Source organism: Polyodon spathula, chromosome 6 (genome assembly GCF_017654505.1).
Source record: "Polyodon spathula isolate WHYD16114869_AA chromosome 6, ASM1765450v1, whole genome shotgun sequence".
In the NCBI taxonomy this organism is placed as follows: Eukaryota; Metazoa; Chordata; class Actinopteri; order Acipenseriformes; family Polyodontidae; genus Polyodon; species Polyodon spathula.
The window spans coordinates 16,939,947-16,954,289 of record NC_054539.1 but is presented as its reverse complement, the minus strand read 5'-3'; the positions used below and the strand labels follow the sequence as shown (position 1 = coordinate 16,954,289).

At 35.1% G+C, this 14,343-nt stretch overlaps 1 protein-coding gene across 1 annotated transcript; it reads right to left on the bottom strand.

The window, feature by feature from the left end:
• Nucleotides 1-1,708: 1,708 nt before the first annotated feature.
• Nucleotides 1,709-12,127, bottom strand: LOC121316518 (trace amine-associated receptor 4-like). Its single transcript, XM_041251552.1, has 3 exons — nucleotides 12,106-12,127; nucleotides 10,273-10,315; nucleotides 1,709-2,669 (listed from the first exon to the last, which is right to left on the bottom strand). The coding sequence occupies exons 2-3, from the start codon at nucleotides 10,296-10,298 to the stop codon at nucleotides 1,709-1,711; spliced, it is 987 nt and encodes a 328-aa protein (XP_041107486.1). The 5' UTR covers nucleotides 10,299-10,315; nucleotides 12,106-12,127.
• Nucleotides 12,128-14,343: the final 2,216 nt, after the last annotated feature.

The window sequence follows — 14,343 nt, the reverse complement described above, 5'->3', positions numbered from 1 at the left end:
TTTATATACACATTCTGTTTTACATGGTACATCATGCACTGTTCCATGTGTGAGGGATGTGAAAACATACCCAATTCAGTCAGTTGTTGTTTGTGTTTTTGTCCCAGATGGAATGCACCCATTTTTTTTTAAATTTGCTGTGTTTTGAAGTATCTTGTCTTGAGTTAATATATGGATACTTTTTCACTGCAATACAGTAGGTCCTCCACACAGCTATACTTATCTGAGTGAGTTCATGTTCATTGTATTAATGGGATGTTACTGAATGTCAACCCAAGAAAAAAAAAAAAAGTATTGTAGAAAACCCCATGGGTTCTATTGCAGTGTGTGGTGCAGAAGGAAAGAAAAGGTGAAAAGTGCTTCTTTATAGCCTTTATAGTTTTATTTCCATGGCAACATATACAGCCTAACTAACGGAACTGTTCTCTGACACTCCCCTTAAAATGCTTGCAAATTGGCTGGGTGTACCTTGAAACCTTTTTTATGCCAACCTAATTATAACCCAATAAACAGGAAGAAAGGGTTAGTAAAAGATTGGCACAATACCAGTTAGCAGTGGTAGAGCACCCCCAGTGGAACACCACCCCATAGTTCTCTTTAATGAGTAACATGAAAACTACCCAAACTGGGCATGGAATTACTTCACTTCCTCCCTCTAAGTGAATCAATATACAATACAAACAATATTACAAAAATAATTATAATTGGTGTTGATTTCTTTAATTTCAGAATTTACAGGTGCACTTAGATTGGGATATTTCACAGATCTATTTTCAAAAAAGTAATGGATCACATTGTAATATACCTCTAAATATGTTTGAAACCTTTTCACTGCTGTACTGTTAGTCATCCACGTTAACATACCTAGGTGAACACATGTGTATTATACTGACGGCATGATAACTGAATAATAATATTGACCATATGGCTTTAGGTTTTTCATAACACATTCAATTGTCTTTTACCAGGCTCTTTTCTTTAAGATGTTCAGGAGCATAAGTACAAGAATGCATTGTGATGTAACTAAAAAAAAAGAAAGCTATATATCTAACACAGACCACTAAAAACATTTAAATCCTACTCAAATTCAAACAGAATGAAGCTTGTTAGTAGCAAAACATGAAACAATGCCTTGTCCTTCATTTCAAATCTACACATTACATGAACTACTATGTTCATGGGGTCCTGAGACCCAGGGAGTCCACAGTGGTTGCTCTGGGGATCCTCAGGAAATTATGCAAACTTCTGTTTTGTAAAACAACATATATATTTAATGTACAGAAAAAAAATGTCTATCACTCTTATGGGTACAGGCCTAAAACATCATATTTGACTACAGTACACTGAAGTTGAAGAATTATTGAATACACTATCAGTGTATATTTGAAATAATAGAACATTTAATTGACAGGGTATCAGATAATTTTACATAAAATTACGCTTTCAAAAAGACACTGTCTCATTATCTTTGATTGGAACTCAATAATGTGTAGATTGCAAAGGAAGGAAAATGCAATTTTTTGTTCTGATATTCTTTTAACAGGTTCTTTTTTACTTTTTGTTCAATGGACCCATTTAGACTAGTCAATCTGAGGTTCTGAATTCTATGACAAATATTGTACAGTTTAAATATACATAAACAGTGAGTAAATAACATAATATCAATAAAACCATTGTATTTCATATCAAATCACTATGCTCTTTCTACTTAATTTTTTTCTGTAAAGAGGTTTGTAGATGAAGAGCCACTTTTGAAGATCTTGCCAGTTACAATTATTTTGAATGCTTTCTGAAACCAAGGATAAAAGAATCCATAGATTATGGGATTGAAAGTAGAATTAAAATAACCTAGCCACACTAGGGCATCAAATAAAATGACAGGTGTGGAGAAATCAACAAAAGGATCAATAATGGTGGCAATAAAGAATGGTAGCCAACAAAGAAGAAATACTCCCATGACGATTCCTAAAGTCTTAGCAGCTTTCTTCTCCTTTTTTTGAGAAATTTCTTTTCTATTCTCATCCAGAGACAATTTTGTGCTCTGCATTTTGTTTATCACTCTGGCATGTCTTCTGGCCACATATAAAATCTTTATATAAAGCGATATCATAATTGCTCCTGGAATAATAATTGCTAACATGGTTACAAGTACGCCCCACAATCTGTTAAAAAGCAGTACACATGTGCCCACACAGGAATTTGAAATGACAAATTCCTCAATGCCAACTAAATTTATTTTGGAAAACACCACCCCAAAAGCAAACATAATAGAATAAACCCAACTGATCGCAATAAAAATAGCAACTACCGACGTGGTTATTTCTGTTCTGTATCGCAAAGGATTACATATAGCATAATAACGGTCAATGGCAATAAAACAAAGATGAAAAATAGATGCTGTTGACATCATCATGTCAAAGCTGGAATGGATTTTGCAGAACAGATCTCCAAAGTACCAGCATGTTTCAACAGAACGTATCATGCTAAAGGGCATAACAATTGTACCCAAAAGTAAGTCAGCAAACCCTAAGGAAAGAATAAGGAGGTTGGTTGGAGAGTGAAGCTGTCTGAAGTGTGAGATGGAAATGATGACTACCAAATTTCCGCTTATTGTAATCAATATTGTACCAGCCATAAATATGTACATAGCAACATGAATAACAGTAGGTCTAAGTGTTTTGGGACAGGACCCATTCATATTATCAAAACAATACTGCGTTTCATGAATAACAACTGTAAAATTCATCATTAGTCTTCGGTCTTGGTTTTTGAGAATTTTATTTGTTTTGTAGAACCTAAAATGAAAAAAAGAAAAAAAAACAAATGTTAAACATTACCATTTATTAGACATAGGAGAGACTATGGCAAGTTTTACCATTTTCACAATTTCTTTCTTCACCTAGGGAACACATATTGTTTGGGACACAAGAGAAAATATGTGGAATGGTTACTTTGGTAACCTGTTTTACCGTTTCTTTAGTTTCAGCTCAGTATGTTTCTGTTTCAGCTTAGTATATATGATATATATATATATATATATTATATAATATATATATATATAGATATATATAATATATATATATATATACTATATGGTACCGTTTTTTTTAGACTATAATAAATTATTGTACGTGTATTATTGAACAAGTATATTGTGATAATTTTGACTTTTTCCTGCGTCATCACTTTTTCCAGTGTGCAGTGCCACTTAATATCAACAGCTGCCATATGTATCATTAATTAAAACAAGCACTGCAAAACAGACAATAATAGGCTACATTTACCAAGTAAAGCGGTAAATGTCTGAAATCAACATGATATAGCTTTACTTCAGACATTTACCGGTAAATAACCAAGTGCATTTGGCTAATGAATGAATGTCTTTCTAATCACTTTCCCGCATTTATGTAGTTGTCAGCACGACAGGGAAATTGTTTCTTAGAAGTCTCTTTCTGGTGGGCAAGGGTTCAAACTATGTATGTGCAATAAAGTGTTCCAATAAAAAGTGCTATTGTAAAGCTTCAGGAGCCCCATGGAACTTCAAGTGCCAGAGAGTCTACCATGCTGCAGTATGTAAATATATCTATTCACCACTTGTCTTTGTGGCGTTTTGTGTCATAACCAAAGTGTGATTTTTAGTTGAAAAGATGAATGGCCTAAATGATTAATTTGCATTTAACAGACTTATATTTTTCATCAAACTGCTATTTATTTGGAGTACAATATCCTTCAACATCATTGTGAATTGTTTCATACACAAATTTACCAGAATGTTGGTTGTTCTACATAAGAGGATCAGAATATTGTTCAGTACCATGCTGAACTAGTTTAAATTGCTCAATTGTGCATTGCTGTAAGTCCATTAATGATTATTTTGTTAATAGAAAATGTGTATGCAGAAATAAATATATTGTTCAACATTAATGTTTTTTGTTAATTGACGATTTATATGCAGAAATAATTAAATTACTTGATGATATACCTGCATTTATCAATACGCGTTGGAAATTCATAAGATTAACTGGTAAATGTCTGAAAAGTAATCTATTTCATCATAATATCTGACAATTACCACCTTATTTGGAAAATGTTGACATTTACTGGTAAAACTTAAGATTGACGAGATTCTGACCTTTACCGGAACAATGAACACCCTGGAATTTAAAAGCACTATTTGGCTTCACAAAATCTAACTATTGACGATATATTCCCTTGTTATGAAATACATTCCTTAAAAACCCTTGGATAAGACCCTTGAACTGTGCCATAGACAGTTTATGGTTTGAATCAAACTACTAGACATAAGAAAACCCCAAATACATAGTTTAATCAATAAAAGTATACACAGATATTCAAATCCCTTGGAACAAATGTTACAATTGAACATTTGTCTTATTGTATATCCCTGTATGTTAATACAATCTTCCTTCTAAACTCTAAGTTATTTGAATATATTTCAATAATCAAAAACTGTTCTATTGTCATAGTCACTTATTCTAATTAACAACATAAGCCAATGATCAATCAATCTCCACACTAGCCAGCCCTTTTCCATAATTTGATTAAACACTGAGGTACAAAACTCATTCCACGTATCTTCAATAAAAATAATAAAAAAAAAACACTTCCATAAATGTGAATAGAAATATATAAATGTCAATATAAAAGTCCAGCGGACAATTTAAATAAAAATATTTATATCTTTCTAACATGGTTGTTCTAACATGTTCATGGCTTGTTAGCATATTGTAAATCTCACCTTATAGTCACTCTGCACTGTTTTTCCAAAACTGTGTTGCTGTTATGTCCACTGCAGCTTCTTTTTCCATGTACAATTCTTACTTTTTGAAATCCAAATGCTTCACCAAATTGGTGTCCTAGAGTATAAAGAGGTGTTGAGGTTGTCAAATAATCTTGTTCCCACAGCTATTACATCAGGTTACTCCCCCATTAACCTCCTGAGTGTCATTGGACAGATTTAACTGATATTTACCCAAGGGCCCACTTATCTGTCATTGTTAGTAACTTAACCCTCCTTTACTGTGTCAGAAATTGATCCTGTTTAAATATTTACTTTGCTGGTGTTTGTTCTGCTATTTAACTCTTATTGCATTAGTTTGAAATATAAAGGTATACAATAAATTTTCCTCTCTACAGAAATCTTTCGTAAGACCAGAAAGATTTGTACAATTTGAAGAGAAACCAGAGTATGTCTATGGAACTTTTTGCAGTGCACTAGAGACTACAAAATCGTTGTTCTTTTGTTGTGGTGACAAATGTGTAATGTATTTCTTTTTTTCCATCAAATTGTAAAACAAAATCAGTTATGCCTGACTACAATTACAAATTATGTTATTTGATTTGGTTAAGATTCCTGTCTGCGGGTAAAAGGAATCATGGGTATGCAAATTAGTGCAGCTCTTTCTGAAAACTAGTATAAAGTACCAATGGAACATAACAAAATGTTTTTTTGTGTATCCTACTATTTCTCTATAGGCTAATGGCATTTATTCTCCAAAATGCACGTGGGACCTATGTTGGTTGTTAGCAATGTGGTTGCAAATAGTGACTTTGAGCATGGTACCATATGGTAAAATATAAGATATACAAAAAAAATATTTACCGTATTAAAAATGTACAATTCGTTAATGCTCTTCAAAAATGAATTCCTTAAGGTTTCTGGTAGAACTTCCCAATCATTAACAGGTAAATACTTTTAAATGTTTTTATTTTCACCTTTCTTTTACATCATGTTTTTAATTGTTCTGTTCCAAAATCGATTTTTTCCTCTGTATCAGATTTCAACTGGCATTATAAGGGTGGCGCCGATGTGGCACCAATAGCATGTTTAGTGCCAGTGAGGCACCAGCATTTCCCAACTTATAATCTTTCTACTACTGTACGTTTGCTGCAGCCCACTGCCCAATTTACAATCCAAGAGTTACTTGAGAAACTGCATCCCTGTTTAGGTATTGTTTATGACTGCATACATTACATGAAATGCAGTTTAATAGTTCAACAAATTGCTAATTTCCTATCTCTCTGCACTCATAGAATAATTTGTAGAAGTAGCACAAAAACCCACTGTCTAAAACACAAAATCCAAGTCTCCATCATTCCTGTACTGGTAGTACTGAGATACTAGCAAGTCAAGGTCAAATAAGTTAAACTAATTTGCAGCTGACAGAATATGCAATGTATTGGCTCTATAAAAGCTACATTTAATTCAATTTCTAGGTATTGCGGTAATGTGGTCGAAGGTAATAAACAATCTTCACAAAGATTTTGTTTAAATAAACAGAAAACTTTATTTACAGAAAATAAATATTGTTTACAAAAAGAAAACACCTAGCTCTTCTTAAAGAACTAAATCAAACACAAACTTCAAGCCTCAACTAATAACAGGACGGCTAAGCCGTTTTCCTGCAAACACACATTGCAAAAAACAATATTTGCTTTCATATAACACTGTTTTCATGTAGTCCTACTTCTTAACATGAAACTCTGCTACAAACAGGCTTTAAATAGCTCACCCAGGCTACATAATAATATTTCAATGAATTACGTCTGTTACCAATCAGGTCCACTCTTTACACACATGTATCCTGCAAACCGATGACCTCTTGTGGTCTACATGCTTGTACTGCAGCCCAAATACCATACATACTTCATACATATTTATTATATTGGTGTTTAATATGTGTTATGAAACGTGCATTTACATTTCAGACTATAAATAAATGTTTATAGTAGTGCTGGTCCTGAAGGCTGCTGGAGTGAATAAATAAAAAAACAATGCTGCACACCGCAGGGGATGCGAATGACACAGATATGCCATAATAATGAACTGGCGACGCCATGTTGTTTGTTTGTGTAGAAACAGGTTTCGTTAAGACCATTACTAAGCAAGTAAAGCATTCCCTTTTCTAGTGCAGAGGCGCGTGCAATCTTCAAACTATGCTAGGGGGTGCTGACATCTGGCAAGTGAAAACATTGAGAACCACAAAACAAAATTATCACTCACGTGGAAATGCACTCCAGTCACATATTTTCATCACACTTCCTGCTCCAGTAACCTATTACTCTATAGTAACCCTCTCTATACTGACCTACTACTGTTGCTTCCTAGGTCCTGGCCTCCCAGCGACTCAGAGCCGTTCTGATGGTCCTGGCTGGGCAAGCGCCTTCACAGGCACAGTCTTGCAGTCGAGGGGTTCTGTTGTCGTGCTGAATGCGCATATCTCAAAGTGGTGCAAAATTCACTACTTTGTAAAGCGGACGCTCTCCTACTTGATGTAAACAAACACACGCTTCCACTCATCACATGTCTGTGTAGCAATGGCCTTGCAGTAGCCTCGAACTGGGGCGCAGATGCTTTTTTTTCCCATTAAATTTAGAATCTCCAATTATTTGTAATTTTCTCACAATTTGGAATGCCCAATTATTATTATTATTCACCTTCACCGCGGGGATTCCCCACACTGCTCAGAGACCTGAGACTCAGTGGCCGTCCTCCGATCCCACGAGCCAATCACTGTCTTTTTACATCCTGGTACCTGAGAACGGATGGCCACAGGCTACTGGCCTGTGGAGGACAAAGACCAGCAGATTTCCACCCCCAAGCTCAGAAAGCACCAGAACTGTAGGGGTCTCCATAGAGCGAGTTCCCAGCAGAGTTCCCAGTGAAGACCGCCTGCCTCGCACACCCATGATTCGAACTTTGCAATCTCTGGTTGTATGACTCACCCTGCTTTTACCAGGTGAACCATTTGCCATCAACATGCTGTAAAGTGTTTCAGACAACCAGAGTGCTGAATTTATGTTTCCCTTTCTAAAAAATTAATAAACACAGCGCGTTGCCGTCAAGACACAACAGCAACTACAGTGACAGCCAAGTAGTCCCCAACAATAAAAGCTACAAATAAACCTATTTGAAATACAGACTTAAACTAGGGGAAAATACTAGCTCACAAATATTTTATGTTGGTTCCCTTTCTAATAATTTTACTCTCACAATTACTACAACTATCATTACTCATCCTCTAAGTATGGCTAGACACACATGTATTTTTTTTGTTACACGTGACAAAACTGGCAGTTAAAAAAATAAAACCTCAATAACAACAATAATAATAAGGAATTCACTCTCATTGAAAGATAAATAACGAGACCGTAGGTGGAGGATCCATGTCACCAGAAGCCCGAAATACAATTACAGGCTTTTTATTATGCACTTTGGTGTACTTTATTTGTTATAATTAGTTGTAATTGTTTACAATAGCTTGAAGAAGTAGCACATATGACAATTTCCCTTCCCTGTTTTTTTGTTACGCTCTTGTTTTGCCACTAAATTTTGTTCTGTTTTTGTGAAGTCTGTTTGGTTACCGTAGTAAATTGAACTCTCATATTTGTGTCATGTTAAATACCTGTCTTTGCTTCCCAGTATACCGTAATGTTGTTGAGTTGTTGTGTGGTATTTGATGAATTTTCCAGTTTTCTCCATTTTGTGTAATGTTTTGTTGAAAACATTGTATTCTGGGAGATGTAGTTGTTAGTGAAAGTTTTAGGAGATAGACAAGCTGTGCAGCAAAATTGCTCTGCACATTTTTACGCATTTATTCAAATCTATTGAGCATTTGGGATTTTTAATGCATAAAAACACAGGTACACAGCTTAACTAGACCGCTGGATGCGAGTCCACGTTATGAAGACGAGATTTTGCAAATCAAAGGTAGGCACTGTGTGTAACATGCGTACGGATCCGGGTGATAATGATTTTATCCACCATTGCAGAAAAGTATAATGCTTTGTCTATATTAGATATGAGCTCAGTTTTCAAATAATCATGAATAAATATATGTACATCGGAGCCATTAAATTAAGATGCTCCCATGGTGATTGATCACTTGAATGTGTCCACTGGTCAGATGTTTCTAAATTGTGTTGTGCTTTACTTAGCTTCTTATTGAAAAGCACAAACAGCGTGACATTGTTGTTCAAATTAATTGGATATTCTTTCTCAGTTCTATAAAGACAAAACAAATGGTCACATCCAGTTTATTAGATTTTTGTTTACTTCCCTCCAATGAAAAGTGAAGTAAAGTATGCATTGATCTTCGTATTAAACATGTTATTGTAATATGTTAAGTTAAGTCAATACAAAATATAATAGTTGTTTTTAAATTATCAATATAAACTGTAGTGAAACCAATTAATGAAAAACTATAGCAAATGTACCTTACCATAAAATGTTATTGGATTTAAACAAGAAGCTGCAGAATACTTAAGCAACATATTTGTGTAGTGTACAAAGAGATAACCACTCAGAAATCTTATAAACAACAAGGCTTTTAAATGTGTGCTGTTCATTCTTGGATAGTAATAGATCTTGACATTTTTACATTGCTCTGTTCTGCAGTAATCTCCATGGTGCTTTAGTGACTGAATTATGTATTTGTTTTTTATTTCGTACAACAAATCACTGGAGTGATCTGATTGGTAAGAATGGAGTGTTATACAGAAAGAGACACAATAAGTAAGGTAAGGGATGCAATGCCACTGTGTGGAATGGAAAGACACATTTCCACCCCAGTGGAAATGAAAAAATCCTGTGATGACTAGTGGTCATGATGAACTGGAAATGCAATTGTTATTGGTCAATAAAGATTAAATAAAGTAAATACAGCTATTCAAATAGCAACCTGTAGCTGGATTAACACATCAACAAAACAACACAATTTGCATGGCTCAGTTACATTTTAATTAGAAGAACGCAGCAGTTAGAAGCCAAGCTAACTGGTCCCATGAGTACAATATAGAGGTTGTGGTTTCATCTCTAGTGGGTTCATGATTAAATTACTTTTAATAATGTCGTTCTGAGGGTTCCCCGAGTGGCTCACCTGGTAAAAGCTTGGCCGCATGGTGTACAAGGTGATTCATATGGTCAGGAGAGTGAAGGTTTGCATCCTGGTGGTGCAAAGTCGACGGTCTTTGCTGGGGATTCCGGAGGGAGGGTCAGATTGGATTGGCAGTGGCACACTCATGGGTTACGGAGGGACCATTGATCCTCACTGTGCTACAGAGGACCCTACTGGCCAGGTTCCTGGGGCGCTCTAGCAGATACCGACAGGGCCAACCTATGTCCTCTAAAGGCCGATAGCTCGTTGACATAAGTTGCTGAGTTTCTGAGTGTAAAAGAGGAAACTGGCTTGGTCTAAGGATCGGTGGACGCCCACTGAACCTTTAGTTCTCCTGAACTGTGTGGGGAATTGCTGTGGTGAGGGAACATAATTGGACATTTTAAATTAGGGAGAAAATTCAAGGGTAAATTAATTGGGCACTGTAAATTTTTTAAGTAAATAACTACAGTTAAAAAAAATTATGTAGGTCTGAAAAATGCTCACTGTGGATAAGGCAGATTCTTCAAGAAACATTGTCCTTCTCTACACTTGGCAGTAATAACAAGAGAATATAAAAACAGATAGCAGAAAACCTTTTGTGGGAATAGGAAATACTGAATAAAATGTACCCTTGGAATAAACATATACAGTGCTCCCCCTTTATAATGCTGTAGCCATATGCTGGGAGCCATAGTTAAGAGTTAAGTGCTATAACAAGAATATTAGTGTTAGTTTAATAGCATTATGGGGCAAATGGGAGTCATGACTGTAGCGCCTTATAACCTGTTCCGCAATATAAAGGGCCACCTTATAAAGGAGGTGCACCATATATATATATATATATATATATATATATATATATATATATATATATATATATATATATATATATATATTATTAACACATTATTTATATCCATCTCGACAAGTATCTGTGTTCTTTTCAAGTATAAAAGGGGATTTCCGGTAACCATTGGGTCCATGAACGTGCGTAACAGGCAGGGATTTTTAATGTCCTTTGGGAAAATAACGAAAAGATTGCTTTTTTTTGAAAAAGCTAATAATCTTATTTGATCTGAACCATCTTACATAATGAACAATACTAGCTAATTTCTACACTGTACCTGGTTTGCACAAATCCCTGGTCTAATTTAAAAGAGCAGGTCAAAACGATTTGATAGAACCTACTTTTACCTAAATCATCATCCTTACCTGAGATTCTTCTTCGTGTATGCTGAGGCACTTGCTCTTCATTCCCTACCACTGATGATTTTTCATGCATTTGTAACTGTTAGCTAACGTTACCTAACAGTGCGAATTTGATCAAAACAATATGTTTGTTTATAGGGAATTTATTTTGTGTATCATCGGCTATGTCTGTTTCCCTGTCGTCTTTGGGTAGCCAGGATCGGCTATGTTCAGTTCTATGCTATGTCAACAAGGTGGAGGCTGGATGCGAACTGGCGACCCTGCACATTGTAAATGAGCATCTTCACGACTATGCATAAGAGGGTCATCTGCATTCATGGTTTTTAGAGCTTTTAACCTCATCTCATGTCTCTGACGAAACAGAATCTGTGCCAGCTGTGTACCACACACTGTCTGTTACAAGATGCCTCCTTTCTTAGCTGTGTAACTATGGCAATTCAATAAACCTCACATACAGATAGCGCAGCCCTTTGTAACCAGCCAGACTGTATTTATTTACATGCTTGATTGACAGAATCTTTGTCACTTTGATTGTGTTTCCATGTTTCCATGTTTATTTGGAAGTACAGTATATGCATGTACAAACACCCATGTAATCGTTATTTGCTGCTCTAGCTTTGTATGTTTTATACTGTGTTTAGACAAAGATTATTATACACAGACAAAATATAAAAAGTAGTAGGAGGAAATGCTATGATTTTTGTTTATTCGTTCTATTTCTAAATCTGTATTGTGGAGGGACATAATATGTAATAATCAAACATAAATCAAATTGTATTTCTTTATACATCTAAATGTGTTTTATAATAATTTTCTAAATGTGTTTGCTTAATGACTCAGTAGGAATTAAGGGGTGGTGCATAATATATATATATATTATATTTGCACCAACGAATATATATATCTATATATATATATATATATATATATATATATATATATATATATATATATATATATATATATATATATATATATATATATATATATAAGGTGACATTGGTTTTATTGTTTTATGTTGGGAACTATTTTTAAGAAAAATAAAAAACTGAAATATCTTGCTTGCATAAGTATTCAACCCCTGTGCTGTGGAAGCACCCAGTTTGCACCGATGAAAGAAATTGCCCTAACAAGTACATAATTACCTTACCATTGGCCTCCACCTGTGAACCATTAAAGTTACTGTCACATTTTCTGGATAAAAACCCCACTGTTGAAGGATCAGTGGTAAGGCTGTGAATCTGAAGGAAAATGAAGACCAAAGAGCATTCTGGGAGTGGAGTAATGGTGCTCCAGTCAACCATATCAAGAGCTCTGCATAACACTGGCCTGTATGGGAGGATGGCAAGAAAGAAGCTGTTATTCAAAAAGTAACATCTGAAAGCACTTCTGGAGTTTGCCAGAAAGCATGAGAGTGACCCAGCTGCGATGTGGGAAAAGGTTTTGTGGTCAGATGAGACCAAGATAGAGCTTTTTGGCCAAAACTCAAAGCGCTATGTGAGGCGCAAACCTAACACTGCACACGTCTCAAGACACACCATCCCTACAGTGAAGTATGGTGGTGGCAGCATTATGCTGTGGGGATGCTTCTCATCAGCAGGGACTGGGCATCTTGTTACAATTGAAGGAATAATGGAATAAGCAAAATACAGGAAAATACTGCAAGAGAACCTGCTTCAGTCCACTAAAAAACTGAAGCTTAGGAGGAAATTCACCTTTCAGCAGGACAATGATCCCAAGCACAAGGCCAGAGCAACATTGGAATGGCTCAAGAACAAAAAGGTGAATGTCCTACAGTGGCCCAGTCAAAGTCTTGATCTCAATCCCATTGAGAATCTGTGGCACTATTTGAAAATTGCGGTCCACAAGGGTCGTCCAACCAACCTGAACAACCTGGAGCAAATCTGCCAAGAAGAATGGGCCAAAATCACTCCGACACTGTGTGCAAAGCTGGTACATATTTACCCCAAAAGACTTAAAACTGTTATTGCAGCGAAAGGTGGCTCTACCAAATATTAATGTGTGGGGGTTGAATACTTATGCAAGCAAGATATTTTAGTTTTTTATTTTTCTTAAAAATATTTCCCAACATAAAACCAGTGTCACCTTACAATAATTGATTTTGAGTTTAAGTGTTTTAAAATAAAATATCGAACAGAACGAAATTATCATTTGTAATTCATTAATATGAGAGAATTGGTCATTGGTCTGAATACTTTTGCAAGGCTATTTATTTATGTATTTGTTATTTTAGCTCTGTAATTTAATAACTGGCATGCAGTTTGCAAAGGTAAAGAAGTACTGCAGAAGTTACTGAATTCACATTCCTGGGCAGGTGTATGGCCAACCAATCCCAAACACTGTATAGTCTATAGAACGAGAATGAGCAGTTGTCCTGAGGAAACTGGAGAGTTAAGACCAGACATAAAAATATCTTGATATTGTTATATGGAGATATACAAAAAAAAAAAAAAAGGTTTCTAGTTTGATGTACAAACTTTTTGCAGTAATATACAGTGTTTATATTGTTATGCAGTCTGTTGACATTTTCATTTGTTTCCAGGTTCAATAATTAATGTTAAAAAGTTTACCCCAGGGTGCCTTAGGTAACATAATTTAGATAAAAATGTTCTATCATTGATAAAGTACCTCCAAAAGGTAGAGCATAAAATGAAATAAAATAAACTTTTTTTTAACATTTGTTCCCTTATATATATATATATATATATATATATATAACACACGTACTTGCAGTACCAGTAAATCATATTCATATTCATAAATTGTGTCACCTTCTGTTACTGTCTTACACAGAGCCATATACAGTAGCTATTAAAGTAAATACATTGCACATTTCTAAACACTTAGCAGTGGCTTTACATAATACCAAAGGTCACCAAATTAATATTGGACATGAACAAGTCAAGTATGCATGAGAGAGGCATACTATCAAATGTAGATTTCCTCAAGTCATTATTTTTTATGGTGTTTGTTTTTGTCAACACTTAACGGATAGCTTATGTTTGCATTGGTGTGCCCACAGTGCCCTATTTGTAGTAATGGTACAACATTTACAGTTTGCCACCTTAGTTAAATGTCTGAGGGATTTGTTGTAGTAAGTTGAACTGACAATTGCACAAGCACCCTTGTAAATTAGTTGTTTACTCTGTCAGACAGATTATGTGTCAAGCAAAGGGCCCTATCAACACCTATCCTCATTTTATGTATTAATGAT